The sequence below is a fragment of the Danio rerio genome, chromosome 19 (genome assembly GCF_049306965.1).
Source record: "Danio rerio strain Tuebingen ecotype United States chromosome 19, GRCz12tu, whole genome shotgun sequence".
In the NCBI taxonomy this organism is placed as follows: domain Eukaryota; kingdom Metazoa; phylum Chordata; class Actinopteri; order Cypriniformes; family Danionidae; genus Danio; species Danio rerio.
In genome coordinates, this window is record NC_133194.1 from 50,957,111 (window position 1) to 50,977,500 (window position 20,390).

Consider the following 20,390-nt stretch of genomic DNA (forward strand, 5'->3'; position numbering starts at 1 on the left):
CTCTGCTTGTATCCCGTTCGCTCCTTTGATCAACCTTTGCCTGCCTAAACAGTCTTGTAATAAATCGCATGTGGATCCTCATCTCTGTTGTCCAGCATTCCAGTTGTGTGCTCTTTTAAAATAGTTGGGTTAAAAATACCCCAACATATAACCCAACTATAGATTTCTGTAACCAGGGAAGTGACACTGACAACAGAAGTGCATATCCATTAGCGATTAGATTTATTAGTGACGTCAGGCCAGCAATGGCCAACACAGGGGCAAACAGATGCATACAGGCAATCCAGAACCGTAGTCAATAGGCAGGCAGATGGTCGGAAGCAGGCAGCAAACAATTAAACAAATAAACAAGGCAATGATCAAAAACACGGTAAATCAAGACAAAGGAAACGCGTTGTAATGTCACTAGAACAGATAACAAGACTCAGCAATGAGTGTTTCAAAGTGAGCCGTATTCATGTGTGTGTAATCAGTACTCGAGCAGCATCAGCTGTGTGTTTGCAATCAGTCAAGATCAGGAACCGGTTATGTGTGTATTGTGTATTGCATGACTGGGATCTGTAGTCCATAACATGTCAGATTTGTAGTTCATGTGATAGTCGATGTTTACCATTGAACTTTAGTGGTTAGATCGCTTGTGATCATGACAGTTATTATAGCACCTTCCCAACTATGGGTTATTTTAACCCAATGCACTGGGTTATATAATTTAACCCCATGCATTGGGTTATTTTGATTAAATCTTATCTTTTTCCATTCTGGTACTATTGCTATTATTTCTAGTACTACTGTTAATTTTGTAATTAAGGCTGGGTAAATAAAAAACACACAGTTTTCATAAATATTACACATGCTTTATTTACATTACATTTTAATTCCAGAGACTTTTTCTTAAAATAAATCAAGAATCACTAGCAATGAAGAAACAGAACAAAGTGCAGACAAATATAAAAGAGTTCAAGCAGAAATCCTGTGTTGATGGAGCAGAATATGGAGCTCTGTGTGCTGTAGAGGCTGTCCAGCAGCTGCAGCAGGCTTTACTCAGTGTCCACAATGTACAATACATTTTAACCACGTCCAAACACTTCTAAACGATGGTCTTGGATGGTAAAATGGATGTAAAAAACATGACATGCTGAGGTAGTTTGATTTAAAAAAAAATAAAATAAATAATAATAATATATATATATATATATATATATATATATATATATATATATATATATATATTTATATATATATATATTGTAATATATATATATATATATATATTATAAATATATAATATTATAAATATATAATATTATTGTGTTACAGCTTAAATAAATTTTATAATGCAAAAACAACATTACATGCATATCAGTTGACTGTTGAAATTTAAACTTTAAACCCAACTGGTTGAGTTATTAAATAAATAACATAATAAAGGTTAAAAATTCCCAAACAAATCATTAAATATGTTTAACTCAGGCATTGGGTTAAATAAATAACGTTTGTGAGAGTGTGACATTAACTTTATATACAGTGCTCAGCATAAATAAAAGCACCCTGTATTTATATTTAAAATGTAATATTTTTCTCCATTTCTCAGTGAATATAGGCGATGCATTTTGATGCATTTGAATAAAAATTATTTATTAAACCGATATATTTATTAACATAATATTTTAGTCACGAAACATCCTTAGAATTTTTTTAAAAATGCATTTGAAATTATGTGAAATATAAAAAATGTATAATTACAGGCTATTTAACCCAAATTTACTGTAAATATTTTGGTTTCTCTTGATCAACTGTAATCGTCCCTTTTCCCAATACGGAAGACCAGCAGCAATCAAGTATGCATGATTATCTGCTGTCATGACTTTTCAATCAAAAAAATGTGATTATAATGGAAGTCAATGAGGCAAAACTGCACCAACATCACCAAAAGGGAGTCAATCTGGCCAAAGTGTATTGCTTTTCCAAAAAATATGTGTTAAAATAAGATTTGTCAGCAGAAGTCTTTTCATTTGCTGAAACACAGAGGAAAGGTTAAGACTGCGAAGAGCACATGACAGACAAAACCTTTAAAGCAGAGCTTCATTTATGTGGATTTATTCCATTCGCCAGGGCTTTTTTCATAAATGGGAATTAGCAGCAGTGATCTGAATATGATGACATGAATTATTGATTCTCTGACAGCTGCTTGCAAATCCAGCCTGACATTTGGAAAATAAGACTGCGTGGAGTTACAGGCTGAAAATAATGACGGAGAGCAAAGCAAACGTCTTTCTGGCCTTATCAATATTCATTAATGGCTTCTGTCAGAGCGCCACTGAAACATTTCATTGCTCACGTTTACTGTATTACCTTCTGTGTGATTTATCCATGTGTGTTTGAAACAGCTGGGTGGATAGAAAGAGAAACGTCAGTCAAATATAAAAATCAGATCATTGTTAGAGGCAGGTTTGATTTTTAGCATATTTTTTCCTGTCTTTTGTTCCGATTCCCGAGTGTGCAGTTTCTAGCAGGGCTTTTTGTGACTGGTTTTATATGTATATCCAGAGTAAAGCTTTATTCTGTGATAGCAGCCGGCTGGATGTACATTATGCTAATTATTACACTGCTGTTTGTCATAAGACTAAATATTAGAATATTGATCTGAGCTTTAATAATTAAAAATAAAATGTAAAGCTTGCAGAATAAAATGAATACAGCCTACATTGCATATTATCATTATTATTATTATTATTATTAACATTATTATTAACATTATTAATATTATTATTATTATTATTATTATTATTATTATTATTAACATAATTATTATTAACATTATTATTATTATTATTATTATTATTATTGACATTATTATAATTATTATTAACAACATTATTATTATTATTATTATTATTAGTAGTAGTAGTAGTAGTAGTAGTAGTATTAACATTATTGTTATTATTATTATTAATGGGGTTTGCCATAGGCAAAGTCCATTCTTACAATTGTGCTGGTTTATTATTATTCTTCTTCCATCTTCCGTGCGCTTTTTCGGGAATGGTGTGCTATGACTTTTGTAAGGGGTCAGGGGTTTTTTGGCCCCGCAGGGGCCAAAAAACCCCCCCAAAAATCCCATAGACTTAACATTGAGCCGAACTTTGACGACTCACAGCGCCGCGTGTGAATTTTCTGGAAATATGGGATTCACAGCATCTGTAGAGGGTTGCAGCCTAAGTGAGAACATACCTTGCAAGGGGGTAAAAGTTGCACCCCTGGGGCTCTAGGACGTCCCAAAGTGCTCCCATTGACTTACATTGTCCCCATTGACTCCCATTCATTTTTCTAGAACAGCACTAACGCCCCCGCGAAATGGGACGACCTTTAAAGCGTTATAGCGCCAAGTGTGAAATTCGTAGAAATATGGGATTCGCAACATCTGTAGGGGGTTGCAGCCTGTATGAGTACGTACCCCAAAAGGGGGTATAAGTTGTACCCCTCGGGTGCTAGGACGTCCCAAAGGGGTCCCCATTGACTTTACATTGCCCATTGACTCCCATTCATTTCTTGACTCACATGTCAATCACAGTACATAGCAGTGTCATACAGACTTGGGGGTGGGCTCATTTGACTCAGGCAACCAATCAGCATCTCATTATGATTTTGAAGCTCACAAGCCACGCCCCCCCAAACCACTTAAAGACCCCTAATAAGTGCCCCATTGACTTAACATGGGGTGGGATGTCCCATTGCAGATCCCATTGACTTCCATTATAAAGGTCACACATCTATAACATTACATAGGAGTGTCATAGAGACACGGGGGTGGGCTCATTTGACTCAGACAACCAATCAGCATCTCACTATGATAATGAAGCTCACAAGCCACGCCCCCAAACTGGTCCCATAGACTGCCATTATAACTGGCCTACATGCATATCTTTGCTTAGCAGTGTCCTATTGGCTTGGGGGATGGCTCATCTGACTCAGACAACCAATGAGCATCTCAATATGATAATGAATCTCATAAGCCACGCCCCCAAATTGGTCCCATAGACTGCCATTATAACTGGCCTACATGTATATCTTTGCTTGGCAGTGTCCTATTGACTTGGGGGTTGGCTCATTTGACTTGGACAGCCAACCACATTCAAGTTCACTCTGTAACCTCGCCCATAGCAACAAAAGAGAGTACCCTAGCAACCGTTCATCAACAGCTATATCTCAGCATCGGAACATCGTAGAGACTTGGGGATTGGCTCGTTTGACTCATGCTAGCAAACGGAACTTCCTATATGCTACACATGCTAGCAGTGACTAGCTACATGCTAATATTGACTAGCCATGTACTGTAACTTGCTAGAAATGCTCACTAAGTATAAATATTTCATCAGGCATGTATGTGAGGCTTGCCTAGTAACCACCTTGGGTACCCTAGCAACTGCCTAGCAACCACCCAAATTACCCTAGCAACCGCCTAGCAACCACCTAGCAACCGCCTAGTAATGCCTTAGTAAGGGCCTAGCAACCACTCAGGACACCCTAGCAACCGCCTAGCAACGCCTTAGCAACCACTCAGAATACCCTAGCAACCACCTAGCAACCACTTAGGACACCTTAGCAACCGCCTAGCAACACCTTAGCAACCACCTAGCAACCACTTAGGACACCCTAGCAACCGCCTAGCAACGCCTTAGCAACCACTTAGAATACCCTAGCAACCACCTAGCAACACCTTAGCAACCACCTAGCAACCACTTAGGACACCTTAGCAACCGCCTAGCAACACCTTAGCAACCACCTAGCAACCACTCAGAACACCCTAGCAACCGCCTAGCAGCCACCTAGCAACCACTCAGGACACCCTAGCAACCGCCTAGTAACACCTTAGCAACCACCTAGCAACCACTTAGGACACCTTAGCAACCGCCTAGCAACACCTTAGCAACCACCTAGCAACCACTCAGAACACCCTAGCAACCGCCTAGCAACCACCTAGCAACCACTCAGAACACCCTAGCAACCGCCTAGCAACACCTTAGCAACCACATAGCAACCACTCAGGACACCCTAGCAACCGCCTAGCAACACCTTAGCAACCACCTAGCAACCACTCAGGACACCTTAGCAACCGCCTAGCAACACCTTAGCAACCACCTAGCAACCACTTAGAACACCCTAGCAACCGCCTAGCAACACCTTAGCAACCACCTAGCAACCACTTAGAACACCCTAGCAACCACCTAGCAACACCTTAGCAACCACCTAGCAACCACTCAGGACACCCTATCAGCCACCTAGCAACCACTCAGGATACCCTAGCAACCGCCTAGCAACATCCTAGCAACCACCATTTCTTACTTTTCCAGTGCTATTGCCCAGTTTAGTACCATTTTGTACCCCATCGATTTGCCACGCAAACCCCATTCACATTTCCTTTAGGAAATGTACAATTCTAGTTATTATTATTATTATTACTAACAATATTATTATTATTATTATTATACATTAATATTTATTTTTATTATTTTTATTATTATTATAGTTTTTAATATTATTTATGCTATTATTATTATTATTATTATACATAGTTTTTATTTATTTACTTATTATTTTCATTATTATTAATATTATTATTATTATTAATATTATACATTATTTTTGTTGTTGTTGTTATTATCATTATTATTATTATACGTTGTTGTTATAAATATTGTTATTATTATTATTATTATTATTATACATTGTTATATATTATTATACATTATTATTATCGCTATTATTATACACTTATTGTTGTTGTTTGTCGTTGTTGTTTGTTATTATTATTATTACTGTTATTATTATTATTTTAAATTATTATTATGATCATTATAAATAAGATTTGTCGCTGTACCTATCTTGTTAATGAATTGCTTCTGTTTCTATTTTTCTAATTTGTAAGTCATTTTTGATTAAAGTGCGTGATTAATGAGCAAATGCAAATGAATTGTTTGTTCTCCATTAGACTTTAAATGATGCCCAAAATCTGATATTATTACACAGCACAGAAATACTGGATTCTGATTGGCATGTTATTCTGTCTGTGTGAATATTCAACTGATTTAGCTTCTTCATAATCAACACTGCAAACATTATTTAATTTATTATTAACTCTGTATAATATCAGAGTTATATTGCCAAGTGTGCTTCACACACACAAGCAATTTTTCCTGTGCTTGGTGCTCTGAAGCACCGACCAGATGGTAACAGTTGGAACAGGAAGTGTGCTGGGTGCGAGGTGTCCAGAGTGATTTTGCGAGCCCTTTTTCTCACTCTGGAAGATATGTTGTTCATTTGTGTATTTAAGCCTTGTTAATAAACTCCGCTGTTTATTTGTGCTTGATCTAAAACTCCACATCTATAATCCTCTCAGTCTATGCTGACATGATCTTCAGCAGCTCAAACACTCTAATGGCTAATGGACAGACGGCTGCTTCTCACTCAGGGCTGCTGTTTATGCTAATGAGATGGAGAGATGGCCACTAGTGGGCGGGGCTTTTCCCTTCTGATGACGCGTACAAATGGAGAATGTCAATCACAGTGTTTCTGCAGACTGATTTGATCAAGTCTGATTATTAACAATGCAATTAGTTCATGTTGACCATTAGAGGCTGCTGGAGATATTCACACACTGCTGATAGACAGCCCCGCATCAGAGTCAGTTCTGCATATTAGCTCAACTTTAATAATAGGCAGGTCATAAGGCAGTGGTGAATAGTGTGAATTGTTGCTTAAACTACAGTTTTAGCATGAAAGCTCGTCCACAGGTCTGTTTCCCTCCAGATATTTGGCTTTTTCTTTCATGCAGGATTTTCTGCAACCTGGACGCCCGCTGAGACTTTCAGCTCCATCTGCATTATAGATCCTCGCGGCACTAGACTGTATATACAGCCAATCAGATCACTGCTTTAGCTTATTTTATTCTGAATGACCCCCGCTGAGGCCATCATAGATAAATGGATCTGTATGCATTCAGCCGGTCTGATGTGGAGTTATGGGAAATATAGTGTGTGTGTGTGTGTGTGTGTGTGTGTCCTCGTGGCATTGCTGAAGTACAGTGCGGTGGTTTGCTCTTCATGCCATCACTATAGTAAGGTGTGTTTTTCGAGAGGATCATGTGATTATGACTGCTTGCGTTCGGTCTCATATTAGCCGATTCATGATTCACCAATCAGACGATTCTTAAGCCACTATAAATACCCTCAGCTCCATATCACAGCCATCTTCGTTTTGAAGAACCCCCCCTTCCACCTCCTTCTTTCCTAGATGGGTGGTACGGTGGCCCAGTGGTTAGCACTGTTGCCTCACAGCAAGGTTCTAGTCCTGACCAGGGGTAAAAGATTTTTGAATTTTCATGTTAAATGTTGAATTTTATATTTTAAATGTTAAATTTTATATTTAGATTTTTTATTTTATTTTATATTTTTATTTAGAATTTTATTTTGCAGTTTTATTTTTTAACTTTAAATTTTAATTTTTAAATGTTGAATTTTGATTTTCAATTTTATTTAGATTTTTGAATTTCGAATTTAGATTTTTGATTTTTGATTTTTAATGTAAAATTTTATATTTTGATTTCTGAATTTTGAATGATTTTTGTTTTGATTTTTTTATTTTGATTTTTGAATTTTGAATTTTAAATGTATATTTTTATTTTTTATTTTGATTTATTGATTTTATTGAATTTTGATTTTCAATTTTGAATGTTGAATTATATATGTAAACTTCTGAATTTTCAAATTTTATTTTAAATGATGAATTTTATATTTTAATTTTTGAGTTTTGAACTTCGATTTTAATTGTTGAATTTTATATTTCGCTTTTTGAATTTGTAATTTTCATTTTGCTTTATTTTTTTAATTTATAAATGTGGAATTTTAAATTTCAAATTTTATATTTCGATTTTATTTATTTATTTAAATTTTTTTAATATAAAATTTTAGATATTTCTATTTTTAAATTTTGATTTAGAATTTAGAATTTTTTATTTTGATTTGATTGTTGAATGTTTAATTCATGTTTGGTGTGTATCAGACTCACTGACTGTGTGTTTTCTGCTTGTCCAGCTTGTCCTCCAGGCACCTATAAGATGTCTTCCCGGCAGCAGGAGTGTTTCTCGTGTCCGGCTAACAGTAAAGCTGAAGAGGAGGGTTCAGTGCTGTGTGTGTGTGAGGACGATCACTTCAGGACGCCGCTGGACCCGCCGTCCGCTCCATGCACACGTAAGGCTAACATAATATATAATATATAATTTTCACAGTATTTCCTATAGTATTTTTTCTTCTTGAGAAAGGCATGTTTGTTTTATTATGGCAGGTCTTTTTTTACATTTTATAACCATATTAAAGTCAATAATTCTTTTATTTGTTGCATTTGAATTCTTCAGGATACAGTGTTTGCTCAAAAACTAATGTTATTTTATTTACAAGCACTGACTGTGAAAATATACATACACTCTTCAATCCTCAGTTAATTTTTATCAAAGAACTATTTGTCATTAACTGTAAAGTATTCACTGTTGAGTTCACTGAAATTAGGCCTTTCAGCAGCTCAGCCAATGGCATGCCTTTAGGGCGGAGCTTATCTGATTCTCAGCCAATGGCAGAAGCAGCAATCAAAGCCGCTTTCAAAGCAGTGCTTATTATGATTGATTACATTTAATGGGACAGAAATCAAACTCTTAAGCTGTGTGTGTGTGTGTGTGTGTGTGTGTGTGTGTGTGTGTGTGTGTGTGTGTGTGTGTGTGTGTGTGTGTGTGTGTGTGTGTGTGTGTGTGTGTGTGTGTGTGTGTGTGTGTGTGTGTGTGTGTGTGTGTGTGTCTGGCCTGAACGACTCTCTGGCTGCTTATGTGTTTTATTTACACCATTAATTACTGCATTGATCCGGCCGCTGCTGTATAAGCGAGAGAAACGCCGTCTGATGCTCCTAATTATACTATCGATTCTACACTCACTCCTATGAGCAGATGCCACCGCTTAGTTTATTAATGTGTGTGTGTGTGTGTGATAGAGTAGACACTAAATGACGGAATTTCAAGACAAAATGTCCTAAATACACATGCAAACATTACTTTTGAGCGATAACTCGCTATAATTTGTGTTGTTATTGAAGACTGTTAAACACTTTGGTTTCAGAAGAATATAAAAGTATTGAAAGGTTTATTTGAATGTAGCTGTAATATATTCCTGTATCTGCTGTTTCTCTCTCTCATTAATTTTCCCTGAAGCGATTTAAGCCTCAAGCTCCGTTAAGCTTCACCCAGTTGTAGCTAATTGGGTTAAATTATTAAAGGAATTACAGTTCATTGAGGAGTAATTATCATCATGTAAATTACAGTGCGTTCTGATGACATTTATTTAATACTAAGGCATTTTTTGTCTTTATTGGTGTGTTTAAAGCCCGTTCATTTCTGTATTCAGGTTATTAAAGCAGAATTGCATTTCAAGCATTTATTTTCATGGATTGATGAACAACGAGTTATTGGTGAAATAATGCAGAATGCTTAAATGTGATGGGGAAACACAACAAATAGGTTAAGTTACATAGACTTATATCAAAAGGAAACTCATGATTATTTTAGTTTACCCCATTGTCAGATTATTTTGCTTGTTTTACGGAGAAGCTCACTTAATTTTGGCTCATTATTTCTAAAAACAAGACTATATTTTCTGCTTGTCTAGAAGATTCTTCTTGATTTAGGAATTTTTAGATATTTGTACTAGAAACAAGACAAAAAAAAAGACTACTATGGTAGTCAATGTTACCAACATTCTTCAAAATATCTTCTTTTATGTCCGAAAGAAACTCTATTTAATAGAAGGTGTATTAGTAACATCGTAAACAACAAATAATTAATCTACTATTAATGTATCCTAAACATCATTACTCATTTATTTATTTATTGTTTTATTTATTTAGTTATTGTTTTATTTATTTATTATTTTATTTTTTGTTTTATATATTGTTTTATTTTTTGTTTTGTTTGTTTTTTGATTGTTTTATTTGTTTATTTTTGTTTTATTTGTTTATTTATTGTTTAATTTATTTATGTATTTATTGTTTTATTTATTTATTTATTTATTGTTTTATTTACTTATTCATTTATTTATTTATTATTTATTTATTTATTGTTTTATTTTATTTATTTGTTTATTTATTGTTTTATTTATTTATTCATTTATTTATTATTTATTTATTTATTTATTGTTTTATTTTATTTATTTGTTTATTTATTGTTTTATTTTATTTATTTATTTATTGTTTTATTTTTTATTTTTATTTTTGTTTTATTTGTTTATTTATTTATTTACTATTTATTTATTGTTTTGTTTTATTTATTTATTGTTTTATTTTTTAATTGTTTTATTTATTTATTGTTTAATTTATTAATGTTTTGTTTTGTTTATTTATTGATTTATTGTTTTGTTTTATTTATTGTTTTATTTATTGTTTTATTTATTTATTTATTTAGTTAGTTAGTTAGTTAGTTAGTTAGTTAGTTAGTTAGTTAGTTAGTTAGTTAGTTAGTTAGTTAGTTAGTTATTTATTTATTTATTTATTGTTTTTGTGACCAGATTTTAGTGTCGGGCCTTGTTTTATATGCTTTTGTGTGGATTGCGTTTTCTCCTCAATACAGCACGTCTTGTCTTATATTTCTGAAAAAAGACAATATTTTTTGAAAATGCTTGTTGATTTAAAGAGTCACGAAACACCAGAACACATGTGTTGAGCTGTGACTGTCTTGTTTGTGGAAAGTGGAAATTTGTTGTTTTTGAGTTATTTTAAGCAAATTCGTTCTTCCGGTTTGAAGCGAATTTTTGAAGCTGCGTCACGCCGATTGATCCTTGCGTGTATTTCAGTGTGGAGAGTGGATGTCTGTACCTGGGAGTGCATCGTGACGTCTCTGTGTGGGCAGCATTAATTCAAGAGAAAGACTCTGTTCAAACCAATCAGTGTGCTCTATTGTGTATGCGGTGCAACTTTATTAACCAGTTAAACTCTGCGGACCCGGTATATTTAAAAATAATAGAAGGTTAATTAGTAACAGAGTAAACACCAAATAATTAATCTACTATTAATGTATCCTCAACATCTTGACTCCTTATTTCTGTGTTTTGCACACAGGCCCCCCCTCTCCTCCCCGCGATTTGGTATTTACCCTCAAGCAGTCTACACTCATTCTGGAATGGGCTGCACCAAATGACTCTGGTGGACGGGTGGATCTGTCGTACAGTGTGGGGTGTCGGAGGTGCGTGGGGCCCCCGAGGGCCGCTCAGCTGCAGTGTGAGGCGTGTGGAGCCAGCGTGGGCTTCGTCCCGCAGCAGAACGGTCTGACCGAACGCTCCGTTACGGTGGTAAACCTGCTGCCCAACTCCAACTACTCCTTTAGTGTGGAGGCTCATAACGGAGTGTCGGAGCTCCTGCCCAACAAACGCTTCTACACGCAGGTCAACGTCTCCACCAGCCTGCCAGGTACTGTCTCTAGTTTTTATGTTGTTGTTGTTGTTTTTATACACATATTTTTATTGAATTTTTGGGTTATTTTATTTGATATAATTTTTCATTTTCTATGTATGTGTTTAAATAAATTTAATTATTTATTAATTAATTAATTAATTAATTAATTAATTAATTTATTTATTTATTAGTTTGTTTATTTATTTTTATATTTTTTTATTTTTTTATTTTTATTTTGCATTGTTTTTGTGTCCACTGATTCAATCCAGTTATGTTCAAGTTGTGAGGAATTGTGCTGCTCATAACAGGAATTGTTGATGTTTTCAGTGTCAGGCCTTGTTTTGTGTGCGTATGTGTGGCTTCTTGTCTTATAGGGTCATTTTATAGGGTTGTCTTCGAGTGAAAGAATGCAATTACACTGCAAAAAAAGACTAGGGGTTTCCAGACTAGGGGTTCTCAACCTTTTTCACTTCAAGGCCCACCTTTTCCTCCAAATGTTTTTTATTTATGTTTTTTTTAAGGCCTGAACTGATTGTGGTCACACTTTACAATAGGGTTTATTATTCATTCATTCATTCATTTTTCTTGTCAGCTTAGTCCCTTTATTATTACTATTTAGCCTACCCAATTCACCTGTACCGCATGTCTTTAGGCATGTCTTTACCTAAAGACAGAACTCGTGTCTTGTAGCATCATTGTCACACTTAAAATTAAACATTACAGTTGCCCAGCTTACTTTCAGGGATGGATTTAGTTATTAAGGGGCCCTAAGCAGTTCCAGCCATGAGGCTCAACAGTCTTAACATGCACTCCTAATGTGTAATTTAATTCATTTAATTTAAGTTTTTTTTTATTTTTATATCTTTTATACATTTATTTTTCTTAAAATGAAAAGGAAAAAATTGTTGGAGACAAATTTGCAGAAATATAATTAATTACATTACAATTTTAGAAAAATTCAACATTGTGTCAGACCCTAACTGTACATTATATATGCTATATGTATAATTTATAGGTATAATTTATACTTCTATGTATTTATTAGGGGCCTCCAAATTTCCAGGGGCCCAATTTTACGCTACAAACACCTTGTAATAAATTGCCAGTGTGTTATTTTACAGACTTACTTCTCTAGATATTATTTATTTTATTTTTAACCACTTAAATATCAAATAAAGTCCCTTTGTTGAACTGTAGAGATGTGGACAGAGCAGAGATCAACATCCCATAATGCAAATCACAACTGCAAATAACACACAACACAGTGACTGTTCATTAACAGAGATTGTCTACAGCGTGTGTGAACAGAGTATAGTGTTGCATTACTGTACATGTTTAGCGTGTGTGTTGTGGTGATGTTGGTGGATGCAGTATCTGAGGACAGCATTAATACTGCAGCAGATGTTTTCCCTCATCTGCACTTGATTTGAGTGGAAGCTCCGCTGTTTTGAGCCAAATGACGTTGATAAATCCGCTTATTCATGCTTCTCCGTTTCATTGCATCTCGTGTCTTTGCACATTGTTTGGGATTAAACTGCATTCTTGTTTTCTTTAACGCTGACCTCTATTGTCTCTCGGTTTATTGTTGTTTTTATATTGTGTTATTGTATTGAGGAAGCAAACGTTTCTCCTCATTTGTTGCAATGGGTCTCTTATTTAGTGCAACTACACAATTGCAAATCTACCAACAGACACTTTATTTTTCCTTTCTAAAGGTCAAGACTAAATATTTTGCATGTAATTATTTTATATTTTAGTTTATAGTGATTTCTTTTAGGTGAAATTTTAATTTTCTGCTTAGTTATAACACAAAATATATTTACATAAAGTGTAATAGTCCTTTGCTACAGACACAGATTTCAGATACCAAAGGCTATAGTGAACTGAAATAGCAGCAGAACTGTACAGATTTTTTTAATTAAAATTTTTAATTTAATTTAATTTATGTATTTTTTTTCCTAATTTTTTTCAAATATCTTTATTTTTTCTCTATTTTTAAATTTTTTTGTTATTTTTGTTTGTTATTTTTATTTTATTTTAATTATTTGTTTTTCCAATTTTTTTAATTCTATATTTGTTTTTTTTTCTTTTGTTTGCTTTTTTGTTATTTTTGTTAATTTATTTAATATTTTTATTTTTTCCCTGATTTTTAATTTTCAATTTGTTCATTAATTTTTTTTTTTTCCAAATTTTTTTCTATATTTGTTATTTATTTTATTTATTTTCCTATTTTTATATATTCATTTATTTTATTTATTTTTCCTAATTTGTTTAATTCTATATTTGTTTTTTTTTCTTTTTTTCTTTTGTTTGCTATTTTTTTTTTTTTTATTTATTATTTTATTTTTTTCCCTGATTTTTAATTTTCAATTTGTTCATTATTATTTTTTTCCTAATTTTTTTCTATATTTGTTATTTATTTAATTTTATTTATTTTCCCTTTTTTCTATTCTATATTTATTTATTTTATTTATTTTTCCTAATTTGTTTAATTCTATATTTGTTATTTTGTTTTATTTTATTGTATTTATTTTTCTTAATTTTGAAATCTCTTTGTTATTGTATTTTTTTGTATTTTATTTTATTTTGTTTTATTGTTATTTTTCCAAATTTTTAAATCTGTTTGTTTGATTTTATTTATTTGTTTTTGTTTGTTTGTTTTGCAATTGTGCGTAGTCTTTGTGGCCACGGATTTAATCCAGTCATGTTGATGTTGTGAGGAGATGCTGCTCCTAACAGAAACTGCTGATGTTAAGTGATCAGACCTGTGTAATGTGAGGCTGTTGCCGGTTTTCAGTGTCAGGCCTTGTTTATGTGTGTATGTGTGGATCAGGTTGTGCCTGTATTGTGGGGACCGCATTAAATGCCACATAAGGATAATAAAACCTGAAATGACATTGAGCCAGCGTCCCCATGGGGTAAATGCTATATGAACACAGTAAACTGTGTTAATGCAGGATCTTTGTGTGAGAGAAAATATCATCGACTCCAAGAACAACAGCGCAGTGTGAAAACGTGTGTGTGTGTCTGAGTGAATGTGTGCAAGCATTTAGCAGTGTTTGTGTGCGTGTGTGTATATGTGTGCATGCTTGTGTTTGCATGTATGTGTGTGTATGCATGTGTGTATAAATGTGCATGCCTGTGTGTGTGAGTGTATGCATGTATATGTGCGTGTGTGTGTGAGTGTATGCATGCATGTGGGTGTGTTAATGCATGCAGTTGTGTGCGTGCGTGTGTGTGAGTGTGGTGTGTGTACGTATGTGTGTGTGAGAGTGCTTGCATGTGTTTGTGAATACGTGCATGCATGCATGCTTGTGCATTTGTGTGCGTGCGTGTGTATGAGTGCGTGTATGTGACTGCTGATGTGGAGCTATGAGCACACGCTCCAGTTTTACTGCTGACCAATTAGAAAATGACGTTGTGTAAGAGCAGCATCTGGAGGCAGACAGGGCTTAGAGAACAGCTGGTGTGTGTTTGTGTGAGAGGTCACTTCCAGAGAACACACACACACACTGTGTATATGCACACACACACTCACACAAATATACTGCATGAATACACACACACACACACACACATACACCCATACACACACGCGCTCACACAGTTATGTAAATGCCTGTACAGAGGAATCACTCAGAATATTAGATCCTCAGTGCTGTTGTCAGGCGCATCTACAGGACTGTGTGTGTGTGTGTGTGTGTGTGTGTGTGTGTGTGCGCGTGTGTGTGTGTGTGTGTGTGTGTGTGTGTGTGTGTGTGTGTGTGTGTGTGTGCGCGTGTGTGCGTGTGTGCGTGTGTGCGTGTGTGCGTGTGTGTGTGTGTGTGTGTGTGTGTGTTTGCGCGTATGTGTGTGTGTGTGTGTGTTTGCGCGCGTGTGTGTGTGTGTGTGTGTGTGTGTGTGTGTGTGTGTGTGTGTGTGTGTGTGTGTGTGTGTGTGTGTGTGTTTGCGCGTGTGTGCACGTGCGTGCTGAGGTTAACTCACTTTACACAGCAACGAGACATCAACACACATACATTGCATATATGATCACACACACACACACACACACACACACACACACACACACACACACACACACACACACACACTGCATATATTATCACACGGACTACATATAACCTGTATGATCTTTCCCCATGTAAGCACACCCAAACACGTACATTACACAAGATGTACGATAAGATGTGTGATGTGATAAGATATCACACACACACACACACACACACATATATACATTGCATATATAATCACACACACTACATATATGATCACACACACACACTGCATATATGATCGCACACACCAAACATTCTCTACACACACACTCTCTCTCTCTCTCTCTCCAACACAAACACTCACCAAACATTCACTCCCACGCACACACACCCACCCACACACCCACGCACACTAGTAACAGCTCTTCTGAGAGTGCGGGTTATCCTTGAGTTTGTGTGTGTGAGTGTGTGTGTGTGTGTGTGTGTGTGTGTGTGTGTGTGTGTGTGTGTGTGTGTGTGTGTGTGTGTGTGTGTGTGTGTGTGTGTGTGTGTGTGTGACAATGCTTGTTTACTGAGAATGGAGCAGCAGAGAGAGGGAAATTGTGTTAGCATAAATATGCAACACATGTAAAAAATTAAAGAGTTGCGTTGTGTCCGCCCACACGACTGAAAACACACACAGATGAGGCGTTTCAGAGCGATAAGATGCAAAACACAGAGCAAAATGACACCTGAAAGCCATTAAAAGTGAACCAATGCGAGTAAAAGACTCTGAGTTGTGCAGTTATCTCACTGCTTTTGCTTTACAGCTCTTTATATGTGTGTAAATGTAGAAAATGGATATTTGTCATATTTCAGATGCTCAAACTCTTGCTCAAACTTCTCCATGTGCTGTAACATTACTGTATTGCGTGGCTGAATATTAAAGTCATTAATACTAAAGCAGTTTATGCATTTAATAGTGGACTTCCTCACTCTCCATCTTCAGACAGAAAGAGCAAACCTGCAGCTCTGTAAAGATGTTAGAGTAGCTGCAAACTCAAAGCTGAACTGTTCTGTGGGGCTTTGTGGTGTGACCTAAATAAAAGTTTACTCTATGAGAAAGTGGTTGGAACGGTGGCTCAGTGGTTAGCGCTGTGGCCTCACAGCAAGAAAGTGACTGGTTTGCGTCCCGGCTGGGTCAGTTTTTCTGAATGAATCTTTCCATTCTATTCTATTATGTTCTATTGTTCTATTCTGTTCTATGGTTCTACTCTAATGTTCTATTCTGTTATAATTATATATCATTCTATTATTCTGTTGTTCTGTTACATCATTCTTATAATCTTTTTTATTATTCTATTATATTCTATTCTGCTCTTCAATTCTATTTTACTGAATTCTACTCTATTCTATTATTCTTATATTAAATTCTATTATTCGTATATCTTACTATATTATTCTATTATGTTTATTCTAGTTTATTCTATAATTCGTATTATCTATTTTATTATTCTATCCTATTCAAATCTATTCGGTTCTACTCTATTCTATTCTTTTATTCTTTCCATGCTATTACTCTTCTATTCTATTTTATTATTCTTTCATTTTTATTTTATTTTTCTATTCGGTTGTGTTATTCTAGTTTATTTTGTCTTATCTCTTTTATTATTCTATTATTTAATTTTTTCCACTCTATTATTCTTCTATTCTGTTCTACTATTCTCTGTTTTTCTATTCTATTCTGCTCCATTGTTCTTGTTGTATTCTATTCTGCTCTTTTCTGTTATATTATTCTGTTCCATTATTCTGTTCTATTAATCTATTCTTTTCTACTCAATTCTATTTTTATTCCGTCGTATGTTCTGTTATTCTATTGTATTCTATTCTATTATTTATTCTATTCTATTATTTATTCTATTTTATTCTCTTATTTTTTTCTGTTCTATTGTTCTAGATTATTCTATCATTATTATCATCTATTTTATTTTATTTTTTATTCTACTCTATTCTATTATTCTTTACTATTTATTCATTCATTCATTCTTGGGATTACTCCTTTATTTATCAGGGGTCGCGACAGTGGAATGAACCAATAACAATTCCAGTACATGTTTTATGCAGCGGACGCCTTTCTAGCTGCAACACAGTACTGGGAAGCACCCACACATACACATTCACACACTCATACACTACGGCCAATTTAGTTGATCAGTTCCCCTATAGTGCATGTGTTTGGACTGAAACCGGAGCACCGGGAGGAAACCCACGCCAACACGGGGAGAACATGCAAACTCCACACAGAAACACCAACTGAGCCAGGTGGGACTCAAACCAGCCACCTTCTTGCTGTGAGGCGAACGAGCTACAATCTAGATGTATTACTTTATTCTACCCTGTTCTATCACTCTATTCTATTGTGTTTTGCTCTATTGTGCGGTATATGAATGAATGAATGAATGAATGAATGAATGAATATGAACTCATCAGTTGTTTTGTCAGGTGTGTCCTGAAGTTAATCTGACTGAGGCTAAAGGTCAAACACACACACACACACACACACAGTGAGAGTGAGCTGATGATGATGATAATAGACTGGTGAGAAGCTGCGAGACGCACACAGAGAGTCATTTCTGGCAGAGAGGAAAGCAATCGTGCTGCAAAGAGAATCAAGTAATGAAGAGCGCCGGAGTCAGTGCCAAATAAACGTCCTGCAATCTACTCTTAATGGAAGGCAGAGTGTGTTTGTGTGTGTGTGTGTGTGTGTGACCTGATGTGTGTGTGTGTTCTGATGAAAGCGATCTCCTGCATTTATAATCATGCAGCTCCAGCACAGTGCATTAGCGCTCTATGAGTGTATGTGTACATGTGTGTGATTACATATGTGTGCGTTTGAGTGATGTGTGTGTAGACATATAAGAAGTGTGTGTATGCGTACGTGTGTGTGTATATGTGAGTGTTTCAGTGCTCTCTATGTGTGTGGGCATGTGTTTAAGTGATCTGTGTGTGTTTGAGGTGTGTGTGTGTGTGTGTGTATGTGTTTGAGTGATGTGGTGTGTGTTTCTTTGAGTGAGATCTGTGTGTGTGTCTGTGTGCAGGTGTGTGTTTGAGTGACGTGTGTGTGTTTATGTTTGTGTGTGTTTGAGTGTGTGTGTGTGTGTGTTTATGTTAGAGTTACGTGCGTTTGAGTGTGTGTGTGTGTGTGTGTGTGTGTGTGTGTGTGTGTGTGTGTGTGTGTTTGAGTGATCTGTGTATTTTTATTTTTGAGTTGTGTGTTTGTATGTGTGTGTTTGAGTGTAATGTGTGTTTTTGGAGTGAGATCTGTGTGTGTCTGTGTGCAGGTGTGTGTTTGAGTGAAGTGTGTGTGTTTATGTTAGTTATGTGTGTTTGAGTGATGTGTGTGCGTTTATGTTTGAGTTTGTTTGAGTGTGTGTGTGTGTTTATATTAGAGTTACGTGCGTTTGAGTGTGTGTGTGTGTGTGTGTGTGTGTGTTTGAGTGATCTGTGTATTTTTATTTTTGAGTTGTGTGTTTGTATGTGTGTGTTTGAGTGTAATGTGTGTTTTTATGTTTGAGTAATGTGTGTGTTTAAGTGATGTGGTGTGTGTTTGAGTCAGATCTGTGTGTGTGAGTGTCTAGATGCAGGCGTGTGTTTAAGTGTGTGTGTATGTTAGAGTTATGTGTTTCAGTAATATGTGTGAGTGTGTGTGCACGTGTTTGTTGTGTGTATGTTTGAGTAGTGTGTGTGTGTGTGTTTGAGTGATAATGTATGTGTGTGTGTGTGTGTGTGTGCGTGCGTGCGTGCGTGCGTGTGTGTGTGCATGTGTGCGCGTGTGTGTGTGTGTGTGTGTGTGTGTTGAGCGGTCAGGGCTGTAGATCAGTGTTATTCTTCTCCTCATCTTGTCTATGATCTGCAGTTTGACCTTCAGCTGAACTCTGGACAGATGAGAGATTAGCCAGCAGATCCGTCTGTATATCTGCATCTGAACTGGGTCACTGGACGGGCCTCAGTCTTATTAAAGCCCCAAACAGATGTTTTCTACACACAAGTGCGGCTGAGCTCTTCTTGGAGAAGGAAATACATTTAAATATCTGTATTTCTTAAGCCAGCTAAAACAAATAAACAAATACAGCTCAAAGCTCTATTAATGTCACGGTTCTGGTTTTAAAGGGTCAGACAATCCAAACTAATGCATATATTTGCTGAGCATCATGCTGTTCATGAAGAGTGTTTTTAGAAGAATATTAATGAAGAACGTCTAAAGAAGCTCTATTCACGTCTTAGGACATTTGGTTGATCATATACACTCAGCGGCCACTTTATTAGGTACACCTGTCCAACTGCACATTAACATAAATGTCTAATCAGCCAATCACATGACAGCAGCTCACTGCATTTAGGCATGTAGACATGGTCAAGAGGATCTGCTGCAATTCAGAGCGAGCATCAGAATGGGAAAGAAAGGGGATTTAAGAGACTTTGACCGTGGCATGGTTGTTGCTGCCAGACGGGCTGCTCTGAGTATTTCAGAAACTGCTGATCTACTGGGGTTTTCACGCACAACCATCTCTAGGGTTTACAGAGAATGCTCCGACAAAGAGGAAATATCCAGTGAGCGGCAGTTCTGTGGGCGCAAATGCCTTGTTGATGAGGCCAGAGGTCAGAGGAGAATGGCCAGACTGGCTCCAGCAACAGTAACTCAAATAAGCACTCGTTACAACCGAGCTCTGCAGAAGAGCATCTCTGAACACACAACACGTCCAACCTTGAGGCGGATGGGCTACAGCAGCAGAAGAGCACACCGGGTGCCGCTCCTGTCAGCTAAGAACAGGAAACTGAGGCTACAATTCACACAGACTCACCAAAACTGGACAATAGAAGATTGGAGAAACGTTGCTGCTCTGATGAGTCTCCATTTCTGCTGACACATTCGGA

At 35.9% G+C, this 20,390-nt stretch overlaps 1 protein-coding gene across 2 annotated transcripts in view; it reads left to right on the forward strand.

Moving 5' to 3' along the window:
• Positions 1-20,390, forward strand: part of LOC100329589 (ephrin type-A receptor 7) — a 185,960-nt gene that overhangs the window by 122,019 nt on the left and 43,551 nt on the right. For both annotated transcript variants that reach the window (XR_012395279.1, XM_073931951.1), the window contains exons 4-5: positions 8,088-8,243; positions 11,146-11,493. Coding sequence is in view for 1 of the 2 variants with exons in the window: in XM_073931951.1 (XP_073788052.1) it covers positions 8,088-8,243; positions 11,146-11,493 (504 nt within the window). In the remaining variant the exon portion in view is untranslated. The remainder of the gene's footprint in view (positions 1-8,087; positions 8,244-11,145; positions 11,494-20,390) is intronic.